Source organism: Chinchilla lanigera, unplaced genomic scaffold, assembly GCF_000276665.1.
Source record: "Chinchilla lanigera isolate Chin_1 unplaced genomic scaffold, ChiLan1.0 scaffold00054, whole genome shotgun sequence".
NCBI lineage: Eukaryota > Metazoa > Chordata > Mammalia > Rodentia > Chinchillidae > Chinchilla > Chinchilla lanigera.
In genome coordinates this window covers 159,613-186,501 of record NW_004955455.1, presented here as the reverse complement: position 1 = coordinate 186,501, position 26,889 = coordinate 159,613, and the positions used below count along the sequence as shown (strand labels likewise).

General features: G+C 51.5%; 1 protein-coding gene across 3 annotated transcripts in view; it reads left to right on the top strand.

The window, feature by feature from the left end:
- Kiaa1671 (KIAA1671 ortholog) overlaps positions 1-26,889 on the top strand; it is a 139,383-nt gene that overhangs the window by 6,612 nt on the left and 105,882 nt on the right. The window contains exons 1-5 of one of the 3 annotated variants that reach the window (XM_013520403.1): positions 176-360; positions 5,589-5,737; positions 7,505-9,118; positions 11,255-11,342; positions 14,897-17,677. In XM_013520403.1, coding sequence (XP_013375857.1) covers positions 7,557-9,118; positions 11,255-11,342; positions 14,897-17,677 — 4,431 coding nt within the window. In that variant the 5' untranslated portion in view covers positions 176-360; positions 5,589-5,737; positions 7,505-7,556. Of the gene's footprint in view, positions 1-175; positions 361-5,588; positions 5,738-7,501; positions 9,119-11,254; positions 11,343-14,896; positions 17,678-26,889 lie in introns of those variants that run through there. The other 2 variants (XM_013520404.1, XM_005396132.2) reach the window with 2 other exon arrangements.

Below are 26,889 nucleotides of genomic sequence, written 5' to 3'. Positions count from 1 at the left end.
CCTGTCATTTAACATCTTGAATGCTCATTGAGATGCTAGCAAAAGTATCAGGAATGTACACACATTTAGCCTTTATTATTGACAAGTATGGCCTTGTGCTGCTGTGAGAATATCTAAGACCATTTAATCTTGGAGGATGTCTTGTCTCATTATTTTATTTTATTTTTTTATTTAGGAGAGAAAGAAAGACCGGTTGAAGTGTCCTCTGCAGTGAATAACTGCTACTTTGGAGGTCACATAGACAAAGGACAAAAGTGTATCTATCTCTCTTGATTATACTTTTCTGCTGGGTGTTTAAGACCCAGTTAAAATGAGACCTGTGTTAATCAAAATTGACCTTCTGCGACCTATCAAGGTCAGGTAAGCCTCTTCAGGCATTGCAGTGCAGGCAGGAGGGGCACTATGGTGGGGACAGGGTGGTGGTGCAGCCAGGGGTATTTCAGGAGGGTGCACACCCACGTTTTCCTTACCTGGATGGCGGGCTGTGTGCACAGGGGCTGCGGTTCCCCTGTTCACAGGAGTGCCAGTTGGACCTTGGACTTTATGGTGACACTGTGTGTCTGTTATGCCAAGCCACTGGGGCTATGAGGTCCGCGAGCGAGCGAGCAGGGTCAGGGTGGGTGGGGCAGGGCATGTGAGGTGCAGGCACTTGGTGCCAGGACCTCTTGGCCTGGGACTCCTTCCCAGGACTGGTGCATGAGTGGTGCTGCTGGGGCTCGGTGACACACAGCTGGGCCCCAGAGTTGTGCCTCAGGGCAAACAGAACAGCAGTGGTGGGAAGGAGGCACTCAGGGAGTCGGGCGAGGGAAAAGTCACACAGTGGTAGTATCATCCCACCTATGCTCTGTCTGCTGGGATCTGTGTGCTTCCCCCTACGAGGCTGAGGCTGAGGCCTTGGTGGGTGGGGAGGAGGGAGTCTGAGACGGAGGGAAAAGTTTTACACGCATGAGAAGGGAGAGGAAGAAGTCTCACCTGATCTGAAGCTAGCAGGGTGTGTCTGGGGCATGGTCCGTGGAGTCAAAGTCACAGGGTGGCCTCTTTAAGACCCTAGGGGCTCAAGATAGGGCTTGAAGTCCATCTAAAGAGGGGTACTCTGTCCTGGGCTTTGGGCATCATATGTGTCAAAGGCACAGAGGAGAGACTGACCACTTGATAAAACTGTATAATCAACCATGGATACTTATTCACTCCTATAGGAGGGAGGTGAGTTCAGAGAGTAGAATTAGCAGGAAGCTAGGGTAGAACAAAGGATTTAAAGGAGAGGGGAGGAGTTTGCTGCTGTGAGGAGTTTGGGGGCAGAGTTGGTGTGGTTGTACTTCAAGAATTGATGATGGGAGAGATACATGTGTGGTCACATTTCTTGGGATGGGCGGTGCAGATGGACATGACTTTGTTCTTCTGTGGCTTCCCACCATGCCTGCTGGGTGGATCGTTGCTGTGCTGGTGGGCATCTTTGTGTGTGTCACCTTTCTTCCAGGTTGCTTCATAGGATAGCTTTTTAGATGTGGAGTTACTGAGTTGGAAATGGGTGAGGAATACAGGGGACACACTCTTCCTCTGGGGCCAGGAGCCTTGGCTTCCTGCCCTCCTGTGCAGTGAGGAGCTGGCCGTGTGTAGCCACACCCTATTCATCTGTGGGACCCAGCAAGCTCCTGCAGAAGAGCCTCAGAAGTGTGTAGTTCAGTGCCTGTCTCTTAACTGGATCTCAGGAAGTGCTGGTTGAAAGTGAATATTGCCAAACCAGTATCATAGCTTACATTGTCCCTGGGAGCAGACGAATATACCTGTTTCCACCCTCATCACTGTGGGTATTAATGTTTGCTTCTCTCTGGGGTATCGCCCTTCAGGTGGGTTATGCAGTGACTTACTGGGTTCCAGCGTCAGACAAGCCCACGAGTGGGACCAGAGCCCTCCTTGCTGGGAGCTCACAGAGCTGTGTGCGGGAGACAGACAAGGTCCCTGCACATTCCCTTGGTGCCTGACTAGGGGCTGGCCCTGGGGTATCGGGGAAGGATTTCAGGAGGAGATGGCAAAGGGGGTGAGAACTAAGGGGTGGATAAAGATGAGCCAGGCAACAAGGAAATGGCAGTGCGGAGATGTGAGTCACCTGGTTTCTTAGTTACTTTCTTCATTGCTGGGACAAAATACCTGACACCCACCGTTTAAGGAAGAAGTTTATTTTTCACAGCCTGTAGAGGTTTTAATCCATAGTCACCTGGCTGCAAGGCAGGACAGCATGGCAGAGAAGCACAGCAGAGGAGAAAGAGCTCATGGCATGGCAGGTAGGAAGCAGAGAGACAGATCAAGGGAGGAGCAGGGGAGATACATGCTTCCAGGCCATGCCCTGGTTGGGCTCCTTCAGTCGGGCTTCACCCCCCAGTATGATATTTAGCTCTAAATTCTATGGGTGGTGAATCCACTGATGAAATCATGCACCTGTGATCCAGCCACCTCCCCAAAGCCCCACCTATGAGCACACAAGACTTTCAGGGGGATTTAGATGTAAACCATTACACCTAGTTTCAAACCCCTACTCCTGTCATCACTTAGCTAACATGGTTTTATATTTTATTGTTTAGCTCTGTCTTCTTGAATGGCAGCCCCATGAAACGGGACCTTCTCTGTGTTGTACTCAGTGCTGCATTCTCAGTGCCTGGCCTAGGGGCCTGGCACACAGTCAGTGCTGGATCCGTGGTTATGGAATGGGTGGATGGATGCATGGATGGACGGATGGGCCACAGCTGTGGGGACAGATATGAGAGGATGCACACACTCCAGCAACATCTGATGTTTTGGCTGGGCCCTGTCCATCTGGGGCCCGTGAGTAGACAAATCTTGCAGGTACTGCAGCCCTGGTCCTCCCAGAGGATGTACTTTGCCAATGTGTTCTTGGAGCTTTGTGCAGTACACCACAGAGAACGGATTTGCAGATTTGGGGGCCAAGGTCATGTTCCCGGAAGACACTGACAGGTGTGAGGACCGGCCCACGTTCCTCACCAGATGGTGGCATTCCCAGGAAGCAGCAGCCAGAGATGCCGAGTGAATGGCTGGTGAGCTACCAGATCGGATTTAAGGGTGTAATTATGAAGGATCGTCCGCAGCTGTTAGAATGAATCAACGCCTCCGAAGGGGAGAGCAGGGCTGCCAAACGGTTTGGTTTTGAATGGAAACACTTCTCTTGTCTCCTCTCTTATGATATCTTGGATTCCCCAGACGCCTGGAGCTTGTGACTGCACCCACCACGGAGCACAGACCTGGTGCCTCGCAAGAAGGCAGTGAGTGCAGCAGAAGGAGGGTCGGAAGGGCGCAGGAGTGAACGATTTCTAGTGACTCCTGTCTTGTTCCGGCACTTGTTGTACAGTGACTCCCTTCCCAGACAAAGGGCTTTTGCAAGAGAAAGCTCTCGGGAAATGGGAACTTCAGGTTTTGTAAATCAGTTTGGGGAGATTAAGACTATGGACACATCAGACTCAGCTACAGCAGAGAAACCGCCTGTGCCATCCCTGTCTTGGTTTACCATACCTCCTGATAGGCACCTTGCTGCCTGTCTGCCCTCCTGAGCTCCATGATGGTGTATATATATATATATATATATATATAATCTCCAGCCCTTTTTAAAATTTTATTTGGAGACATGATTGTGCTAAGTTGTCTAGACTGGCCTTGAACTTGCCATTCTCCTGCCTCACCCTCTCAAGTACCTGGGATTATAGGTGTCCACCACCAGGCCCAGTTCCCTTCTTTGTTTATGGAGCTCTTGGTTACCTGGTTTTGTTCTTGACGTTTCACTAGTGCATTTATAAGGATGGAATGAAGCCACCCCAGAAATAAATAGCAGCTGGTTTCAACGTGAGTGGGCTCCTGAAATGTTTTGGAAGAGACTAACATCTCCTTAAATCAGGCATAGCGTATGTGATACATTTGAAGTAAGAGTTTAAAACATATTTAAATCAGGTTCTTTGCATTTTATAATTGGGTTACATGAAAACTTGAGACTCTCGGGTTTCTAGGGTTGGGAAGGACTTTAAAATACTGTTTAGGTGTCTACTATGGTGGTTTAGAAACTACTTTTGCTCTCTTTTCTCCATGGATCTGCTCATCAATTCCTTGATGGCCCCCTGTCACCATATTTAGAAACCAGGCAGGCATTTGCTCAGTATTTGAAATAGTGACCTAAGTGATAGCCCGAGATACAAAGCAGGTCAAAGGCGACAGGCACGGTCATGCTGAGGAGGGGTGTGAACCAAGACTCACTTTCTGTGTCTTCTCTATTTTCTTTCCCTGCTGTGTGGCCACTGAGGTGAGTTCAGGGATCTCAAGGGCCTCATGTGACACTTGGGTACCATGGATCCTGGCGCAGCAGTGGTTGCTCTGAGGGACTTCCTTCCCCGGAGAAGCCATGCAGATGCCTGTCCAGTCCCCATCTGAGCAGTTGAGTGGGCGTGGCCGTGTGAGGGTAAGGTGGTCACACCAGGCACTCACAGCAGCCAGCCTGAGGTGTGGGGCTTCTCCACGCAGTGTGACAGTCTTCCCCTCAGTGGGGATTGGCAGGTTCAGCTTCCTGCTGAGCACTGCACAGCTCATCCAGTAGCTGTGGTCAAAGCAGCTCAAACTGTGCCCCAGGTCGTTTTGTGTCCCTTGTCATGAGACTCGTGGGGCTCACGACACCTGCACCTATTTGGCATCTTAGAAGAACAGGGAATGGGGCTGAGAGAATAGTTCTTCATTCATTAATTTATTCACTCAACAATTATTTACCCAGTCGTCATGTGTTCCATGCTGTTATGTGCCAAGCAACTGTGCAAGCCCCTGGGGACTTAGCACTGAATGTGGGTTGAAGGCGCACACCCTAGCAGATGTCACTGCACGCCCCTGATGAGTCCTGCTGAGTATCTGAGTGTCTGTGGTGCTCCGTGAACATGTACTAGGGGTTTGGACCAGTTTTGGGGTTTGGACCAGTTTTGGGGTGATGTCTAAGCTGTGGTCTGAGGGATGTGGGAACGAGAGGGGCTATGCCAAAGAATAGGCACAGAATGTACAAAGGCCCTGAGGAGGTGTTTGAGGACCCCTACTCAGGCAGTGCACCAGTACTGCTCAGTGGAAGAAAGAGTTCCTGGAATATTTACCTTGAGTGTTCAGTAGTTACCTCCTCTATGTTGATGGCATTGTTTGAGGCCATCATTTCCACTCCTAGGCAGTTAATCCTCCTATTCGTGTGTCCCACATCCCCCATTATAGACCAGGATATTTATTACCCAGCATTGTGTGTGTGTGTGTGTGTGTGTGTGTCTTACACAAAACTCTGAGCTCCCTAGTTGCAGGAGTATTTCCGGTTTATCTTTGTGTACACAGTAGGTGCTCCATAAATACATATTGAAGAAATAATCTATTGAGCACCTACTGTGGACTCACGCTAATCATGTACACATGCATATATAAGGCTACAAAACTGAAGAGCCAAAAGGAGTGTGAGGCTTAGAAGCTGGAGGCGATGCCAGCGGATGCAGTGGGAGCCCGAAAGCTTTTGCGCCGTCTGTGCACGTACTGCTGGAACTCCGGAACTGAGCTGTCGTCCTGTGTCTCCCCAGACCTGCTGAAACTCAGATTGTGGGGACAAGCCTCTTTCCCTATCCACTCCTGCCGTGGGAGTGTGCACACAACCCCATTCGCCATGAGCTGTGACCCTGGTGGCTTTCCCCGGCAGCCACACATCCCTACTCTGGGCCTGCCAGTTCAGGTAAGTGGGGTACGTGCTGACCCAGGCGCAGGGGCTGGAGAGTCCAGGAGGTGGAGCACACCAGGGTTCCACAGGGAATCATCTGTCTGTCTTTTGAATCCTGTCGTTGCCCTGTGTCTCCTGCCTGTGCTCCGTGTGAGTCTCAGAGCAGGGTTTTAAGAGCTCACAGTGGCTGGCCCTGAAGGTAGACACCCCTGATTGTGGGCAGGACCCGCAGATCTCTGCCTAGGGTCTTCGTAGATGGAGGTTCTTCAATTCTCAGATCCTCCGGGTCTGTCTCTCTCTTCTCCTTTTAACCCTGTCTAGACACTGTTCTCCTGACTGGGGAGATGGAATCTGTTAGCACTATCAAGTGTGTAGGGAAGAGAAAATATCAAAATCTGTTGGTCTCTCTTTCTTGCAGACTGCCGAGTGAGTCAGAGCGATGTGGGGTGGGGGGAGCTGCGCAGGGCCCAAGTAAGGGACACGGGAGGCTTGTGTTTAACTAAAATACCTTCTTTTTTAGTGCATCTAGGTGGAGGGCTGGTGGGAGAGGGGCAGTTTTACAAGGAAAGATAATACTAGCATGAAAAGGAGCTGGTGAATTAAGAACAGTGACTTGTCTGGTACTTTTTAAGATCCGAAAAGAATAACAAATATTCTTTCAAAAGGCAGGGCTGAATGAATCAGGACTCAGCTCTGTGATTATAAGCAAACTGAGTGACCTCCCTGGGGCCTTTCTCTTCATCTCCGTGGGACAGACAGTGATCATTTCTGCCTCATGGAAACTCATGCAAGAGAGCCAGGTGCATAGCTGAGTGAGCAAGGGCACTTGACCTGAGATGATGCAAAATGAGATCTCATCCTTGGCCCCACCTTGTAGGGCCCTGAGGGTGAGGGTTATAAATATACAAAGCCCTTGGCCACACCAGAGGTCTCACCTAAGATGAGCCCTCCCGATGAGCTCTGATTCTTCCTGTGAAGAATGTGAACCTGGCTGGGGACAGAGCTCAGTGGCAGAGCACTTGCTTATCATGCACAGGCCCTGGTTTCACTGTCCAGCACCATAAAACAAAAGAAAAGCGGAAAAAGGAAGGCAGCCAGCATTAAAAACATAGGTGTTCAACAGAAAACAACCCAATAACAAATATCAGCAGGTTGAATGGGAAAAATGACGCTTGAATTTTAAATCTAAGAAAACTAAGATGAGAAAGATAAGAGGAAGATAAGAGACTCCAGGGCACCCTGGGAGGGGAGTTGAGGGCCGAGGCAGGGCCTCCACCAACCACTCACCAGGCTTGTGACTCTGGCTGTTCCTGCCTTGGGTGGTCGTTTGAGCTGAGGCTGACCTCTTCAACACTCTTTGCCTGGTGCTCAACATAGATTACTAGAATGTCTGGTGGAGCAGGCTCTGAACTAGGAAGTGATCAGGGTGACAGGAGTGAGGGAGCTCGAGGTTGTACGCTTGGGGCTTATGCCTGGAGTGTGTGGTACGAGCACAGAGCTGGGCCTGAGGTTGAATGCTGACCTTGCCTCTCCCTTTCTGGGTGGTGCCAGCCCTGTTCTTTTGCTGCCAAGCTGATTTCCTCATTTGCCCCTTTCACCCTGAGAGCTGGTCCTGAGATTGGCTGAGTCAAGAAAGGCCTGGAGGAGCCCTCTGAGCTGGAGCAGGCTCTAGAATCAGGGCTCGGGGATCAGTCCTGTTCTTCCACACCTTTGCTTTGATGCAGACACTGACTACATGCTAAATTTACTTTCTGCTTTTTTTTTTTTCCTTTTTTAAAGCAGCTGCTTCTCCATTTCCAATGCTTCTAATCTTCATGGATCCACAACAGTAACCATGGCAACACGGGTCGAGGTTGGCTCCATAACGTCCCTGACGGCGGTGCCAGGCCTAGGTGACATCAGCAAGGAGACCTTGAAGCGGACCTTCTTCCGCCCAGCAAGTGACACCTCTGGGGTTCCCTCAGCCCAGATCCTAGAAGGACAAAGCCCCCTGCGGGGCCCAGCCCACTTGTTCCCTCTGCCAAGACTCGCCCCTAAACCCTTCTCGAAGGAGCCGGCCCCCGACATTAAATCCCCTGTAGCATCTTCGTGGCCAGGTCCCATCAGGCCGTCCTCCACTGGGGTCTCTGAGGAGGTGGCAGCCAAGAAGCCGAACCCAAGGATGCCCAGTTTGGCAGGACAAGAGGTAGATGGGGGGGACAGCCCTGGCCAAAGCGAATCTGTGACCAGCAAGGCCACGTTCCTGCGTCCCAGCCCCAGCACCGGCCCCAGCACCATGATTCTCTATGAGACCACCAAAACTGGCCCGCCTCTGGGGAAAGGGCTCAGTCAGGGGGCTCGAGAGGCTGGCACGGGGGTGTCCCAGGAGCCCCTCGCCAGTGCCCGGCCAGAGGTGGCCGCCAAGCCTGCTTTGCCTGCTCACAAGCCCATGGGAACCCTGCCCCGACCGGCCTCCCTGCCGCAGGATGCGCGGTCAGCCCCGGGCCAAGCAGAGGCACTTCCACAGCAGCCGCTCTTGAAGGCCAGCAGTGTGGAGGACACTACAGCCGCTGCACCGGGGCCCAGGCCCCGCCCGAAGAGGAGGCCCGTGTCGGCCATCTTCCCAGAGTGTGCCCAGCCTCTGAAGCCAGGCCCAGGAGAGACGGCCAGGGTGGGCAAGGTGCCCCCCACCCCTCCTGAAAAGACATGGGTGAGGAAGCCCCGGCCTTTGTCCGTGGACCTCACGGCCCGGTTCGAGAACAAGGAGGCCTTGCTGAGGAAGGTGGTTGACGAGGGAAAAGGAACCTTCGAGTGTCGTAGGCCAGAGAGGGCCAACCCCGAGGCCAGAGTGGATGGGGACTGTTCTGTCCAAGCAAGGACCTCGCACCATGACCCGGACACAGACTTCCTGGAGGGGATCAAGAAAGTCCGTGAACAGAAGGAGAAGCTGTTTTTTAAGCAGGCAGAGATGGGTGGCGCCAGGGCCCTGGGGTGCTCAGCCAAGGTTCCCCCTGCAGGTGACCAGAGTCCGCAGGAAGAGAAGGCCAGGCTGAGCCAGGAGCCAGAGAAGGTGCCCGAGTCCCCTTCACTGAGGTCAGGAGGAGGGACGGAACGTGCTGGGGCCTTGAACAGAGGAGCCAATGGGGACTCCCCAGTGGGGACGGAGTGGACCTCCAGGGGCAGCGTCAAGAAGCGCCTCAGCCTGTTTCAGGAGGAGATTATCTTGGCCTCAGCAGGAGGATCTGAGCCTCCCCCGGTCACCCTGGAGTACCCATTGGCAACACCAGAGCCTGAGAAAGGGGGTGTGAGTGTCCAGGAGCGGATCAAAGGCTGGGCCACTGAGAGCTGGGAGGTGAAGCCAGAGATCAGGAGGCGGACGCTCCAGGCACGGCCACTATCAGCGGATTTGACCAAAGTGTAAGTGGCCACAACCCGTGTATCTCATGCATACCCCAGGGTGCCTCCCACTGCCCACCGGAGGACTGAGGGAAAGGGGATCCAGTGACACTGGGCTCTGTGCCCAGCACCTTACACTGCTTCTGTCACTCCATCCGCAGCCCTTAGAAGAGGTGGCCATAGTTTCCCCTTCTCAGATAAGGAAGCTGTGGAGAGGGAGAGCAGATCCCCTGCAGGGTGCTGAGGGGTCTGTGTCCTCCCTCTCTGTTTATACTCACGGTGTAAGGTCTTGGAAGGAGTTGTATCCATTGAACAGATCGGGGTGGGAAGGGTGAGGCACTGTGAAGAGGTGGGGAGCCCCCGGCAGTTCCATCTCAGCCTCTCTCTGTAGCTAGACCTTCCTTCCTTCATGTGACAGAACACCTCAGATTAGGCCTGAGCCTCCCTGAGTGGCCTGAAAATAAAACCAAAGGGGTTGGGGTAGCTTGGGGTAGATTAGGCCTGAGCCTCCCTGAGTGGCCTGAAAATAAAACCAAAGGGGTTGGGGTAGCTTGGGGTAGATTAGGCCTGAGCCTCCCTGAATGGCCTGAACATAAAACCTAAGGGGTTGGGCAAGTCGTAACACTCCGTCTTCTTCTTGAAAACAGAAATTATATTAAGAGCTTTCTTTAAAGGATTGAGGGTAAAAACTCAAAGAGAATGCCGGGAATTATTCTGCCCTGGGGAAGCCCTCAGTACATGGAAGATCACCAATCCTGTTGGTTAACAAGGATGCTCTGAATTCCACCGACCTCTGACGTTTGGATCTTGCTTATTGTTTCCCCACATGTGACCACAGCAGGGAGATGCCACCAAGCGTGACCCACAGGCTTGTTAACGCCATGCATGCCACCAACATGCTTTGTCCAGGGAGGAGCTTCTGGGGCAGGACCTCTGGAGACTGTCCTCCCAAACCTGGGAACCAGGGCAGCAGGCGGGCCAAGTGAGACCCGTGGCCCTCAACACATTAGAATCACCCGGAAAAGTGCCCATGCCAAGATTCTGATTTTTGTTGGTCTGGTGTGCTTCTGTGTATGTTTACACCTGTGTGCACATGTGTGCGTGTGTGTGCACGCGCGCGCACGTGTGTGTGTGTGTGTGTGTGTGTGTGTGTGTGTGTGTGTGTGTGAGATTATGTGGGTAGCTTCTGAAAGTTTTCAAGTGATTCTCAATGTGGCCAGGCCTCATACTCGCTGAACTAAGACATCACAGAAGACATGGGTGCAGGGACCTCGCGCACTTTATTCTGACTATGATCAGAGAGCTCCTAAGGAGCTGTATGATTATCTGACAGATGGGGAAGCTGAGGCTCTGAGTTCAGAAACAACTCATCACAGCCTTGCACCTACTAGAAAGCAGACCCTGTGTACCTGAGTGGGGGTCAAGTTCGTGTAGTCTGGTTTTTTTCCACTCCCTTTTCTTCTAACCCTGCCAGGCCTGCACCAAGCGCCTGCTACACAGCTTCGGGCATTTATCCCAGATGACATGATCAGAGATGGAAAAACTGTAGCCCTCCTTCCTCTTCCCCTTTCTAACTGGGGAAACTGAGACCTAGAGAGGCAGAGGCAGACCTGTGCCCCCACATCTTCCATGGCGACCCACTGCACCCAAGTCTCGTGGCTGCTGTGACAGGATGATTGTTGTGGTTGGGCTGCTAACAAGAACCATTAATTACCTTTCCCAGGGCATCTTCATTCTTCCCTAAACACCTTCATGTAGCTATTAGGGCCATGGGTAGCCTCTTATCTGTCCCACAAAAGAGGGCAGGGAGGTACCAATTATCCCCATTTTATAGATGAAGAAATAGAGGCTCGGGGAAGGTCATGGGCCTGACCCAAGCTCCTGTAGTGAGGTGGTTGAGCAGGGACTGGCAGCCAGGCATCTTTACCCAAGCTGGGGCACCCTCCACTCGGACCATGCTCTGCTTAAGGTAGGCTTTTCCCACTGGCCCTCTCCGCTTGGTGCCTGGAAAGTAAATGTCCTCTATGGAAATGGGACAGCATGGTTTACAGGATAGCAAGGCCAAGTTCAGTTCCAGCCTCCTGAGCGGGGCCAGTGTGTGAACTGGGGGAATCCTGGCCTGTGGCTCCATGTGAGTAACTCAGATCTCTCTCCCAGGTTTTCAAGTTCAGCTTCGAGCAATGAGGTCAGGTATGAGAAGTATGCTGGGATGGGCAGCCAGTCTCCTAAGGAGCCAAGCGAGAAGGTGAGCAGGGGCCTGGTCCTCGGGTCTTCTTTCCCAGCACACGGTTACACTTCCCAGAGAACAGGGTCAGCAACCTGCTGGACCCAGGCAGAGAGCATCAGGTCCTGGGCAAGAAGGCATTTTTCCCTGTGTTGGGGCCCCACGTCCCTCCTGGCCGGATGGGTTGTGATTCTCCAGTCCCAGGTGGCAGGTGATTTGTAAATGTAATCGTCAGCTATTTGTTTATTTATTTTTTCTGTGCAAAGCAGTAGAGGGGTATGGCTTGCTTATATGAGTTCCAGTTTTATTAAAACACTTAAGAGTTTGGTTTAAAATGTTAACACAAACTCCCTCCAGTTCCCTTGTTAGGATTCTTAGTCCCTCCTCACCCTTGGCCACCTAAGAGAAGAAAGAAGGAATTTACCAGCAAATCAGTTGCTTAGAAAGTATTTTTATTTCATCTGTTTAGTGGGAAAAAGCTCATAAAATGACTACTAGGTTTGACTGGGTTGTGGTCGATGCTCTTTGTGGCTTTAATTTTTTTTTTTTAAGAACAGCTTTGTTGGGGTACACGTGACATGCAGAAAGAGCACATGCTTAATGCGTAAAAGTGGATATGTTTCCACATGTGTGCATCTGGGATAACACTGGTGCAGTCATGACAGGGGCCACCTGTACCAGGTGCACACACTCCCTCCTGGTTCTTTGTGACCCTTCCCCCACCCCCCCTGACCGCCCCTAGGCAGGACTTGTCTACTCGCTGTCACTCTAGACTTCTTTGCACTTTCTGGATTTCTGTATCCCTGGAGCCAGCTGCTTTTTGGTCTTGCTTCTCCCCTCACAGTAATTATCCGGCTTGTCCAAGTGCATATCATCATTCATCCCTTGTTATCGCTGAATGTTGTTCCGATATGTGGGGCCACAGTTTGTCCATTCACCTTTATTTTTTTGGCAGTACTGGGGGTTCAGCCAGGGCCTTCACTCTGAGCTACATCCACAGCCTTTTTTTTTTTTTTTTTTTCCTATTTTTTATTTTGAGACAGGGCCTTCATAAGTCACTAAGTTGCCCAGGTTTGGCTCGAACTTGCAATCCTCCTGCTTCAGCCTCCCAGCATGCTGGGTTACAGGCATGCACCACCACAGCCTTCTTCCATTCGCCCTTTTGCTGACTTGGGCAGTTTCCAGCTTGGAGCTGTTAGGAATGAGCTGGGATGAACACGTGTGTACAAGGCTGTGTTGTAGGGACTTGTACCTTTTGCTCTTGGGTAAATATCCAGGAGAAGAGCAGCTGGATCCTGCAGAAGCTGTGCTTTATGTTGCAAGAAACTTCTGCAGAGTTTAACAAATGGCACTCATGCTCATTTCCAAGCCTTCGTACCCCTGTCATGGCACAACCCCAAGAGCGGGGGCTGGCTTTGAAGGCAGCCACCACCTCCTGGGGCCAGCAGTCTGCCCTCTGTTTTATGCCTGGCTCTTCTGAATCATTTCTTTAAAAAAGGTTGAGAGTTCAACCCAAGAAAAGCCCCCATGTTCACACAAATATACCGTGGCAACACCACCAAAACCTCTTGGGTGGAAGGTTGATTGTCCTTAAACCTGGGGCAGGGGTTGAGGCAGGTTTATTGTTTCCTCTGTAATTTGTATGTGTTCCACAATTTTCAAGGAAGGAAAAGTTGGGGCTTAGGGAGCTGCTTAGTGGTAGAGGATGTGCATAACATATGCGAAGTCCTGGTTTTAAGACCTAACCCTGCCAAAAATAAACAAGAAAGAAAGGGAGAAAGGAAGAAAGAAAGAAAGTCAGAACCAAGAAAGGAAAGGTTTAAATAAACCCTTGCTTTAAATACGTCAAGACTGCATTCATACAAGTAGAAAAATTTTGGGTTAAGCCTGATGTTGCATGTTTGTAATCCCAAGACTCAAGAGGCTGAGGCAGGAGGATCACCATAATTTTGAGGCCAGCCTGGGCTACATAGGCGAGTTCAAGGCCTACCTGTACTGCATAGTGAGACCCTGCTTCAAAAAACAAAAACAAAAACAAAAAAACCCTACATAATATAAAATACAACATTTTAACTTCTTTAAGGGTAATAGATATATTTTTTAATTTATAAAACAAACTATCTTTATGAAATATAGTAATATGCTTATATATATCTTCAGGTATACATACCCCATCATATATATAATATTAAAATAATATATTAGTTCATATATATATGTATAAACACATATATACACGTATAAACACATATATACATCTGCAAAGGCATATATCTCTTTGATAATGGTTGTTATCCAAAGGGGACTGGTATTTAATGAGGAAGCAAAAAGGGTTTGAATTTTGTCTTTATCCTTTACATTCCTTTGAAATAAGAATGGATTCGTGTGGTTTTTTATGTCTACATATGTTTACATAGTAAAGTAGAAATAAAATTTAAATATCAATACATTTTTAAAAATTTCAGTGTCATTTCCATCACCTGGAGCAGGGCTTAGCAAACTCTGGCCCTGCCTGCATTGTAACCGTTTTCAGGTTCACAATTCAGTGACACTAAGTACATTTTCAGTGTTATGCAGCCATAGCCCCAACCTAGTTCCTGAACATTTTATCACCCCAAAGAGAAGCCCTACCTCACCCCACTCCTGATGACTACTAGTCTATTTTCTGTCTCTGTGTGTTCACTGGCTCTTGACAGCCCATGTGCAGGGCCTTTGTGGCTGGTGCATCCCCCCGCGTAATGTTTTCCAGGTCTATCCATGTGATAGCGTGGCTCAGCGCTCTGTCCCTTGTGTGGCCCTATCATGTGAATGTGCTGCAGTTTGTCCATCCGCCGATGAGCACTGGAGCTGTTCCACTGTTTGGTGACTGGAGAATGCTATTGTGGACACAGCAGGCCCCACCTCCTAACAGCAAGGGAACTATAAAGCCCCATAATCTACTCACCTTCCAAATGCCGCACCTATGAACACATGAAGCTTGGGGGACGGGGTGCACGTCTAGATACAAACCATAACCACACACTGACTTTTTAAAAATGTTTCTTGTATTGGAAACACACTGTTGTGCAGTTTGCTTTACTCCTCATGAGACAACAATATTCTGCAGCTGTCCTTAGCCATCAGTGTCATTGAGATCCTCCTCCTCCTGCAGTCACACATGCCTCTTGCTTGGACATGATAGGGTTTGCTTAGCTACTGCCCTTCTGATGGACACCTAGGTTGTTTCTGGGCTGCTTTGCTTTCACAAACAGTGCGGTGCTTCTTGGACTTCACTGTTCATGTTCCCTTGTGCACGTGGCAAAGCAAAAGTCCTGGGAAGAACTTGGCCAGATAAAAGGAAATGAGTACCTTAAAATCACGATAGGGTGTGCACGGTCCCTAAGCCGTCCCGTTATGTTTTCTCCAGCAGAATGAGAGGGCACCTGCTTCCCACACCCTCAGCCTCACTGGGTGTGATGAGTCTTTAAATTCCTGTACTCTCACTGTTCTAATGATCAAGCAGTCAACTCGATCACCTCACCTGCCTCTTCCTTCCCATCTCAGATCCTCTAACACTGCTGTCCTTATTTTTGCAGCCAAAGGCAGGGCATGGTTTGGACAGAGCACCTGCCCCAACTGGCCCTTGGAAACCTGGGTTGCCCCACAAGCCATGCAGGCCGACGGAGCACAAAGACAGCTCTAAACAGGACTCCGGCAGCTGTCCGGATGACAGCTCAGGGAGGGCTCTCAGCTCCTCAGGAGTCACTCCAGGAGATGATGGAAACTTCCAGGCAGTGTGGGCCACAGTGTTTCACCATCGCGTGGACAGACACACGGTGGCTGAGCAGTCAGGACGTTGTCTCTTAGACACATCCCCTCGTGATACCCATGTCTCTGAGCCCACACCCAGGTCTGAGAAAGGCCCTTGGATGGGGAAAGACCCACCAGAAGTGACAAACCCCAGGAGGAAGAATTCCAAGTGGCCTGAAAGTCCTGAGCCAGGGAAACTGGAAGGAGCTGCCCTACTGGACAGTGAGCCGAGACAATACCGCACACCCGCCCCGGATAAATACCCTGCAGGTGACACACACAGTGATAACCCCTTCCTGAAGCACTCGGAAAATCCTCTCACATCACGGAGGATTGAGCCCAGGTATGACGTTGTGCACACCGTCGGGGAGCGCGCGCACAGCGAGGCTGTCTCCACCGCGCCTGGGGAACAGGCCGTGACGCTCCGCAGTGGCAGGTCCCAGCTCTCGCTGAAGCGAAGGCAGCTCTCCCAGGAGGTCAGCCCTGTCAACCCAGAGCATCCTCTTGAAGGTCAGGCAGGGTCTGTCCAAAGGGCCAGTTTGATTTGGGAAACTCGAGGGCAGGAGGCCAGTGGGCCAAAGCTTGACCTCCGTGAGCCGAAGGACACATTTGGGGAGAGTTGCTCACCACCCAGGTGGACAAATGGGTCAGCGGTGAACTGGCATCAAACTACCCTAGTGGCCAGCACGGAGCCCTGCGCTCCTGAGGCCCATTTTGGGAGGGCTGTCAAGGTTGCCATCTGGGAAGGCCAGAACCAGGGGCCTGGGGTCAGAAACGAGCCGAGAGGCTCCATTTCTGCAGCACAGAGAGGTCTACCTGGAGGGTGTGCTCTGGACCCTCCTACTGTCAAGGCCAAGTTTGAGCCCTCTGGCTCGCAACTTCAGGCACGCCCAGAGGCATTTCTCATGCAGAAAGGACCCCCTGTGACTGCCAGTAAGGGGGCTGCAAGGCTGGAGCCTGAGAGCAGAGTGCCGAAAAGCAGCCCCACAGACCCGAGGATGGACAGATGGAGGCGGCGGACTTTACCCCACGATGCAAAATTTGAGGCATTCAGCCTCCTCCTCCCAGAGAACTCTTCAAAAGTAGATCAGAGACAAACAGATTCCTTGAGCCCCACAGCCAGTGCCTTAAGAAAACCTGAGCTGTCCCACAATCACGTGGGAACACAGGAGGGGGCCCCAGGTGCCCCACAGGACTGGACCTCCCCAGGCACAAAACCAGGGTCATCCGTGGAACCCAAGGCAATGTTTTTTGCAGTCACTTACCAGATTCCTGATATTCAAAAGTCAAAGAGTGTTGTGAAGTCAGGGCCTGAGAATTCACTGGAGCATCCTCGAAAAGTAGCTCCGCCTCCATCTCCTCAACCTTTTATAACTGCTCTGGTGTCTCCTAATCATGAAGAGCCACAGGCTTCTGCAGGCAGTAAAACCTGGGCTCAGGGGAGAGACTGTGAGCAGGTAATGGACGCTTCAAAAAACCTGAAGTCAATAGACCGTCTGTCCTCCGAGGGAGACCGGATCCTGGACCCTTCTGACAAAGGAAGTGTCACTGTGGATGCTCTGCGGACTCATCAGGCAGAAGGCGTGAGTTTTCAGAATGACCGGAAGGACAGTAGCAGTAGGACGTCCCCCAGCAGTGCTCCCCAATCTATCCTGACCCTGAGAAGTCACCTGAGACCCAGCAGTCTGCTGGTCAGAAGGAGGATGGTGGTGGACAGCGAGACGTTCCCGGGGAAAATGAAAGGTGGTTACAGATCCAATGTTCTCGACATCGATGCCCTGATGGCTGAGTACAAAGAACAGTCGACCAAAGTCCCTGGGGAGGCCTGGCAGCAGAGGGACAGTCCCACTGTGGGGCTCAGCAGCTCACCTCGCGAGACACCAGGCTGGTCCAGCAGGGTGGACAGGGGAAGCAGGAGCCCTAAGGAGACTCCTAGTAGGGAGGCTTCCCAGAAACAAGCCAGCATCAGGGATCCAAGCCTCAGTACCACACCTGGCTCAGGCAAGCAGCCGGCAGAGACCCTGGGAGTCACCACAACCCCCAAGTCCAGCTGTCCTTTGTGGGCTCTGCCACACACAGCTCCTGCTGACAGATATTCCACGGTGTCTTCCATCCCTGCTGGACCCAGGAAGAAAGTTACGGGAATCTCAGAAAATGAAAACAAGGCCTTTGCTAGCAGCCGTCATGACACAAAGTTTCAGAATTACCCGGTTGAGGCAAAGCCCTCTGGCTGGGAAGATCCAGGCAGTGGAGAGAGACTGACACCGAAATCTCCTGCTGACAAGACTAAAGGGGCCCTACGCAAATCCATCTGGCAGGGAGTGGAGGAGAGCGTGGCCCAGTGGGGTGACCCCCGTCGTGACTGCGGGAGGTCGCCGCTGGACATCAAGAGGACCTCTTCGGAAAGAGGCCTCCCTGCCAAGGTCCGAGAGGGTCTGTGCATCATGCAGGAAGCCAGACAGAGGAGACAAGAGCAGCCCAAAGGGAGGACCAGCCTCCCCGCAGACAGTCTGGAGGCTGGAATAGGACCCTACTGGTGGGAGCCAAGAACTCGAGACAGTCACAAGGTGAGTACGAAGCTTCTTTTCATTTTGTCAAACATTGAACAGGCACCCACCTCTGTGGGCTCAAACCTGTATCTTCTATGGGCCACTTAGGTACATGAATGCGTGCGGTCAAGCTGGGTATGTGACTCTAAGGAGCTGTGGAGATCGGGCCAAACGGTGAGCTCATGCTCCGCAGCAGGGGGTGCCTGCTGCTTGGTTCTGGCTGGTTCCTCACGTGGGGATGGTAGTCCTCCCTCACCAAGAGAATCTGAAAATCCAGATTTTTGTGTGGACATTTTGTGTGGGGATTGTGTATAATCCCCACAGTTCGGAAATGAAGGCAACTTCTTAAAAAATGCTGTTGGGTCCGAGCAAAACTAGCTTGGCTCTGCTGAGCTGTGAGCTGCTAGTTTCCAATCTCCAGCCTGGAGTAATGGTGCTGCTGGGTATCATTGGTAGCATTATGGAGTGCCTGCTGTGTGCCAGTGTGGACGCTGTGTCAAGCTGGCCATTGTGGCCCTGCATCCAGCATCACGCCTGCCATCATGTGAGCTGGCACGAAATGTTTGTGAAGCGAGCAAGCAATCCTACGTGAGTCTGGGGACAAAAGTGAGGTCCCACATGGCGGGACCTTTGCCGCCGCATGTGCTTGAGTGTCAGGTAGGGCGCTGGCAACGGGCATTGCCTGTGTGATCATCTTCCTGTACACGTGGGAAAAGGAAGGCTCCTCAGAGAGGCAGTGAGCGTTAGAACCCGGATCTGGCCTAGTACCCACTAGGCAGGGGCCACTTTCCAAGAGGCCGCACTGGCGCATGGAGAATCCTGGAGGTGGGGAGGAAATTGGAAGCGGAGTGCAGCCTCAGAGGGCTTTTGCCTTCTGTGAGGAGCTGGGACAGCGCAGCCAAAGGCTGCGGTGATGGGCTGGGTGCAGACGTGACGCGTGCAGAATGAGCTGCTGGAGCAGAGGCCCAGGAAGGTGTCTGGGCTCGAGCCACATCCACAGGGCAGGTGTGATCCGATGGGCTGAGTAGTGGAGGTGAGGGAGTGGGCAGGGGCCGGCACGGGCAGAGGCTTGGAGGTGGGAAAGAGCATGGCCTGTCCTGGAGAGCCGCGGAACTCGCTCGGTGGCCTCCTGTGTGGTTCGGCCTTCACAGACCAGGACCTACTCCCCACCTGTGCCGCCTGCACTGTCGTAGTGTTGCGTGCTGCCGGCAGTGCCTGCACCCGGCTGCTGCATAGAGATCTGTGTTTCTTACTGTTCTGGAGGCCAGGGGTCCAGTCCTCTAACCCACAGCCCTGGGGACCTGATCACCTCCCCACACTGCAGCCTGGGCTCAGTTTCCAGGACGGGAACAGGGGAGCTCATTCAAGCCATAGACCAGGCTGGGAGATTACTGGCACCTCACCTCCGAGAGCCTGAGGTTCCGCATTTATAAAGATTAGAGTTCGTTCTGAAAGGTGCTGTGGACATAAAAGAAGGAGGTGATACCAGGGAGACTGTGAGATGCCAAGCTGTCCCAAGGTCGGGAGTGAAGAAGAGTCAGCCTTTGAGCCCAGGCCTCTCCCGAAGAGTTCCACGTCACAGACTTGACCTTTGACCCTCCGATCTGCCACTTGGCCACCACTCCGTCACTTCCTCCTTTACCTTCGGTTTTCCTAACGATGCTGAAAGGGACTCCTGGCTCGAAGCACTGTTGGAGGTGAAACTGAGATAAAGCCCAGTGTAGGTCATGAGCCCCATGTGTTTCCCCAGAGGGATCCCATCTGTCCCCCTCCAGGCTGTTACTGTGAGAACCGCTTAGAGGGAAGCGGCGGTAGAAATGTGACACTCTGTCCCCCAGCACCTCTCTTGGGGCCTGCCGGCCAGGGGAAGCTGGGCGATGTGGAGGGGTCTGCCTTGTCCCCGCAGACTCTGCTCCCTGCCCAGCCCTGGATGCCCGCCTGGCGCTCCCAGACCCTGAACGCTGCTTTCTCCCTGAGGGATCGTGAAGGCTTGGACCAGCGTCCTCTTTCTGTCTTCTGTCCTCCCCTACAGCACTTGCTTCTTGTTCTTTAACCAAACCAACCAAATAAGCAAACAAGCAAACAAGTAAGCGATACAAAATTACAAGATGTTGGTTGTTAAAAATTCAACCCACTTCATTCATACTCCTAGTTCCTCTTTGTTCATTGAAAAGAAAGCTTTGTGCTATTATCTCTTTCTTCTATGTAAGAAGACGAAAACCTCTTTTGTCTCTGAGTGACTACTTTGAAGATGATGATATCCAGTGTATTAACTATTGTTAGTCTCTTATTATTTTGTTATGAAATTTTTTTTTTCATAAAATAAAACTTAAAAAAAATTTAATCCTGCCAGCCTTGGTGGCCCGTGCCTGTAATCCCAGCACTGAGGAGAGGCCTTGAGTTTGAGGCCAACCTGGGCTACATAGTGAGTTCAAGGTCAGCCTGAACTACATAGTGAGACCCTGTCTCAAAAAAGCAAAAAAAAAGAAATTGGATCCTTACAGAAGTATAGAAAATAATGATGCCCTTTGGGAGTGTCCTATATCCCATAGTCAGTCATCAATCATATATATATAAATATAATTGTCACATTTCTCTTCCTGCAAGGCTAGTGAATATACTGGTACAGTTCAAAATATCATAGAAATATGGCAGAGAAAGAAAACCTCCCCCAGTGGAAAGGGATGTATGTGTAGATTGGGGAGACCCCTCCAGGCTCATCAGTGGTTCTTAGCCATGGGAGATTTATTTAGCACACATTTAGCTACCTACGTCCAGGGACATTTTTTGTTGTTGTTGTCACAGCCAGGAAAGAGATTGCCACTGGCATCTCCTGGGTAGGAGCCAAGAAGTTACTCAGTGTCCTGTGCATGAGACAGTCCCCGCCACAAAGGAGGATCCCGCCTCAAGTCTCCACAGCTCAGAGGTTGAGGAGCTCATCCTAGACACAGGTTACACAGGCCATCTGGAAATGTGACAATGATCTAGAGAAAATCTTGCAGTTCTCCTATTCATGGGCCCTCAAAACAGCGTAATTGTGATTAAAATATTCTCCTGTCTCTCCCTTCCTTTCTCTTTTCCCCTAACCGTGTATTGAAACTTTCCCCTCGGCCCTATTGTATTGTTTCATTCACTTTAATTATTTGCTTTAAGTTTAAAAGAATGTTTTCATAAGGCTCCAAAAACACTTCAAAGGTGTAAAAGAAAAAGCATCCCCCCACACCTCCCCCTTTCCAGCCTTACATTCCTCCCCACCCCACAGTTAGTCTTTTTTTTTTTTTTGGTCCAAATTCTTTTAGGGTTTCTTTCTGAAACCACAAGCAAATATGAATGCATATTCTTATTTTTGCCTCCCTTTTCCCTGAGAGGCAGAATTTTGTCCAAGTGGCTGAAACTTGGGTGGCAGGTGGAGGACCACCGTGAATCCTAAACGGTACCAGTGCCTGGGCCTCACCCTCAACCGGTTAGTTCAGACTGTCTGGGGCAGGCTTGCCTTTGGTAGTTTTGGGAGCTCCTCAGAGGATTCTTGAGTTGAGGATCTCTGCTGAACCCACAGATTTTCCACTTGTTTTTTTTCTCATACCATGCTTTTTGGGAGTTCGGGGATTCAGCCCACAGAAAACATCCTTGCTCTTTCTGGCTGCTTGTAGATATAGCACAATTTATTTGGTGGATGATATTGTGATCTTTTGTTATTACAAACCTTGTACAGTCAGCGCCCAGCTTATGATGGGTCCACTTACAGTCTTCAGCCCTGTGATGCTATGAAGGGGATGCCACTCTGTAGAAACTGGAGTTAGAATTTCGAATCTTTTTTTTTTTTGTTTTCTGGTACCGGGAATTGGACTCATGACCTCGCCAAGCTTGCCAGGCAGGCGCTGTACCGCTGAGCTAAATCCCCAGCCCCTGGAGTTAGAATTTCGGACTTTCCTCGTTTCCCAGGCTAGTGGTCTGCGGGGTGATTCTCTCCCGTGATGCTGGGCTGTGGCAGTTCCTGCGGCGGGGGCAGGTTCGGTCAGCCCTGATCGCAAGGGGAAACAGCTGATGTTTTGCCAAGGTGGGCTGCCTGCGGAGCTAGAATGTTGGCTAGGTCAGGGTGTCTCCAGTGCATTTTTCACTAAGGATATTTGCGACTTATGATACATTTATCAGGATGTGGTCCTGCTGTGAACTGAGGAGCATGTGTATGTACATAATTTTGCACGCCTGAGGTATAACTGTGGGAACTGTGCATCTGAGTGTGAAGGTGGTGGTGATTGCCAGTGTCCCCTGCAGCAGGACTGCATCTGTTCCCATGCTCGCCTGGTATGTGCTCGAGCGCCCGTTTCAAACCCCCCATCCTGGCACGTTGTCTCAGATTTCTAGATTTCATTTCCCCCACGAGCGCCCTTTCTCCTGCTCTGAGCGAGGGGCATCTTGGCAGGTGTGTGAGGTCTGTGTTTGTGTTGCCTCCCTGTAACTCACTCAGGTTTCACACTGGCCTTTCTTCTGGACTGCTGGTCCTGTCTACCTTGATTCCTTAGCGTTCATTATAAGGCAGCAAACCCTTTACATTTATATGCTTTGATTTCTCCCTGGAAACATCCCTGGATCACATATTGGGAAGATCTGGGATTGAACACTAGCCCCTGTGACTGGACATTCCCCTGACTTCTCTGAGCCTCTGTTTCCTTATGCATGGGATGGGCTGCCTGCCTGCTTCCTGGACTTGTTGGAGATTTATTATGGATGGATGGTCAAGCCTGTGTCAGAACACAGGTCCTGGTGTGAAGGAGGTGTGAGTTTCAGAGGGAAACTCTTTGGGTCTGCTCTCCTGCCCTCCATTCACTTAATACATTTAATAAAGGTGGAAACCTTTTGCTGGGCCCTGTTCAGAGTTCTGAGACTGCTGAGCAAGACCTAGGTGCAGACCTGCCTGTAATCACAAACCATGAGGAATCCGCTACCCATGTAGTTAAAGGGAATACAGTTAAATATTCAAGTCTTGCATCACCCTGGCCACATTTAGGAACTCAGATCTATGTGTGCGCCTCTCGGTGACGGTTTGGGACCTGCAGATGCTGAACATGGCCATGTTGCAGTGGCTGGCACTGAGCCTCATGCCAGTGAGCCAGGGAATGAGGTCATCCAGAGACGCGGAAGTCCTGGGGAGGCAGGAAAAGAAGGTGACCGAAGTCAGGAAGGGGCCTGAAAGGAGCCACTGGGGTACTAGCCAGGTGCCAGCCAGGCCGAGATCGGGGGAGGAGGTGGGATCAGGAAGTAGAGACACCCCAGTGTGGGACGGGCTTATCTGGTGGAACTTGAGTGACAGCTGTGGGCATGGAGTGGGGGCCTAGCCGAGGGGTGGGGGGTGGGGCCTGAGCATAAGCCCTGGCTGAGGTCACTGGGAGCCGCTGAAGGGTCCTGGTTCTGAGCACGACAGTCACCGCATGTGTCGTAAAGAGGGACTCTCCTTCCCCGTGAGCTGCTTTCTGTGGACAAGGGGCTGAGGACAGAGGCAGGGATAGCAGCAGGGAAGAGGCTGCCGTGGCCCTCGAGGAGGGAACTGCCTTGTGTAGCACTATGGCTATGGAGGTGGAAAGAAGAGAAAGCCTTGCCCTGTTTTGTTATTTGTGCTTTGATGAGGCGGAGGCCGACTTTGTTGAGGCTTCACTGACTTCTCGGACAGTTTGCCCCTTTGAAGTGTGCAGCTCTGTGGTTTCGGGTAGATTCACCCTGGTCATGTGGCCACTGTCGCTCTCACTCTGAGAACACCTTTATCACCCCGGGAGCTCTCACACGGTCAAGCCATCCTCACATTCCTCCCTTGCCCTCCAGTCCTGGCAATCAGCTGCGCACTCTTCTGCTCTGGGAATCGCCTGTTCTGGACCTGCACGTAAATGGGGTCACGTGGCGTGCAGTCCTCTGGGACCCGCTGCTCTCACTTAGCGCGATGTTCCCCAGCTTCCTCCACGTAGTAGCGGCTATGAAAACTCGATGTGTTCGTAAATGGGTAATACTCCACTGCGTGGGTAGACCACGTTTTAGCCTCCATCAGTCCATGGATACGTGGGTTGCTTTTTGCTTTTGACTTTCATGAATAACTGTCATGACATGCATGTGTAAGTTTTGTGTGGACTGGAGTTTCTATGTGCATATGCCCAGGAGTGGGGTTGCTGGGTCATAAAGTTCTCTCCCAAGGAATGGACACACTGGCTGCAAAGCAGCTGCAACATTTTACGTTCCCGTCAGCAGCAGACAAGGGTTCTCCACATTGCCACCAACAGTTGCATCATTTTGTTTTTTATTGTGGCCATCCTCGCAGGCTGGGTGGGAAATGGTATTTCATGGTGGGTTTCAGTTGCATTTCCCTCACGGCTAATGATGTCAAACATCTTTTCATATTATTGACCATTTGCATAGACCAGTGGTGGTGAACCTATGGTACGGGTGCCACAGTGGGCTGTTTGTATCATCGAGGGTGCTAGAAGGTTTGCCATCACTGGTAAAGGTTCTCTGGAGTGATGCCTTTTCAGATGCTTTGGCTCCACTGTTGAGTTGCCATTGCTTTTTATATATTCTGGATACCAGTGTATTCTGAATCCAAGATTTATGAATGGCAGAAATTCTTTCCCATCCTGTGGGCTGTGGATCTGAGATAGAGTGTGAGAGGAACTGGAATTTCCTTAAAACTGGAGGGGGGCGGCCTTGAAAAGCGATCCCAGAGAGAGTGACATAGCATGGGAGAGAAGCTCCATGGCTGGCCCAGGATGTGCAGGGAAGCTGAGAAGGAGCAGCCAAGGGAGGGGGGAATGAAGTCTCAAGGCAGGAAGAGGCTGTGAGGAAGGGGATTCGGTACCCAGTCTTGGTCTTCCTGATGCTGTGTTCTGAAGCAGGTGCCTCCCCTCTCTGGGCCTTCATGTGCAGAGTGTGAGGCATGTAAAATAACAATGTTAGAGTCCTGTGTTTACTAGCCTGTGGCAGTTTCTCCAATTAGTAACTGTAATTCATATTTTAATTTAGACTAGATGTTCTAGTGGTATCAGCTCATTTTTGCACCCTTTCTCTCTATGTGTGAGCATGCAATGTGTTTGGATGCAGGGAGGGATGTTTAAAGTGAGATCACCAAGAATTACCCTTGGCAGTAATGAGGCTGGCCAACATTGGTGGAGGCCCTCGCATGGCAGGAGCACTGGGAGTAGGGTGAGTGGAGCCAGGAGCCCAGGTGCAGCCCTGCCCCCTGGTGGCTGGAAAGTGTCACGCAGCTCTGTGCCTTGTTCGCATGACCCTAGCAACTGGCTACTGTTACTATGTTCCTTCCCAGAGGGCTGAGGCTCAGAGAGGTTTAGGCACTCACCAGAGTCACATAGTTGTTAAGTGGCTGGAGCTGGACCACTTGAGCCCAGACCTGCTGCCTTCAATCACTAAGTTGGAGGGAAAGTTCCTCTTTGTTAAACTTTCTTGGTACAGAGCAGACTCAGTGTGACACACTTCTCCTGTGAATAGGAAAGCCCCCAGTAAATCCCTTCCCTGGCATTCGGTATCAAGGTGCCACCACCGCACCTGGAGCAGGAGGTGCCCTCCAGGATAATGAGCAGCTGCCTGGGGAGCTGACACCATTGTCTTTAGGCCCCCAGAGAAGTCACAGCTTTTGTAAGGACAAGAAGAGTGGGCACTCTGTGGTGAGTGACACTGGTGTAGTCATAGAGGAACGTGCAGGTGGCATTGGCCCTGGCGTGCTGCTGTGGCTGCGTCCTCAGAGGGTCAAGGCCAGCCATGGCCTGAGAGGTGGAGGGTGGGCGGTCGGTGTCCGGGAATCCCCGGTCTCCTGGCTGGCTGTGCTGGTTTGTGACCCGGAGGGCATTTGGTTCTGCTCGGGAAGCTGCGTCAGCTCTTGGGTTTCTGGCACAATGTGCAGAGGTGATCACAGCTTTCTGCTGTGGCATGGTTGGAGGCCAAGTGCTGGGGACCAGATGTTCTGGGTTCAGGTACCAGAACTGTCTCTCGGCCTCTGAGATTTTGAGCACTGTCCTTACTTTCTATGCGTTTGAGATCCTCCAGCTGAGGAGCAGGCTGCTGGCCTCAGCTTCCCTTTCTGTATAGTAGAAGTAAGAGTAGTGCCCCCTTCCCAGGGCTCACGTGGGGCTCGGTTGAGATCCCACATGAACGGTTTCCGTGGTCCGAGCGGGTGTCTGACACTTCAGCGTCATCATGAGCTCAGTCACTGCTCTTATTGTTTTGCTGTTGCTGCCAAGGCTCCACTGGACTCCTGTTTGGTTCTGTGTCATTTTGCCAGCCTGTCCTCTGTCTCAGACTTCCTGCTCTCTGTGGAAGGATCTGGGGCAAGGAGCAGCAGGTCCCTGGGAAAGCTGCCTCCTCCGGAGCCTCTGGGTACCCAGGCGAGGTCTGGGCCTCACCACCACCGATGATTTTCTGTGGATTTCTCTAGTTTCATGATACGTGGAGATCTGCTGAGTTCTGCACTTGCTCTGAGGTCTGTTCTGGGCTGCCAGCCCCATGCAGGGGTGTGAGAGACAGGAGGTTCTCAAATAAGGTGATACGGGTTCTGCTCACAAGGGTCTTTTTGGCTGCACAGGTATCTGAGGCTGATCTTGTGCGCTGGAGACATAGGATCCTTCCTGCATTTATGTCCTAGGTCTGTCCCTTCCAGCTTTATGACCATGGGCAAGACATTTCCCTCCCCTAAGCCTCAGTTTTCTCCTCTGTAGAATGGGGTGAAGATGACACTGACAGGGCTCATGCTAGGACATGGTATCGAACAGGCTGGGGGCAACAAGGTTCAGGAGGAACTCGGACCTGCAACTCGGACCTTCTCTGAGCAGCCCCCGAAGTTTCCTCAGGTGTCTCCACCCCAGCCACAGCCCCGCACACATTGGAAACCTGCCTGGGTTTGGCTGAGTGTTCACTCCCTCTGATTTCATTTTTACCTTCTCTCTCGTCCCTTTCAAGAGGGTCTGTCTTGGCCTGATTGTACGTGAACCTGTGTGTGTGTGTGTGTGTGTGTGTGTGTGTGTGTGTGTGTGTGTAGAGAGAGAGAGAGACAGGTGGGAGGAGAAGAGAGAGGAGAGAGAAGGCAGAGAGAGCAGGATATGGAGGAGACACATTTAAAGCAGTCTGTATATAGTCTGCTGCCAGCACCTCCTCTTTCACTTTGTCAGTGAGAAGCCTTTTTTTGTCCTTGGAGTCCCCAGGCAGCTTGCCCTAGCTTCCTCCTCCTGCTGCAGCCCCCC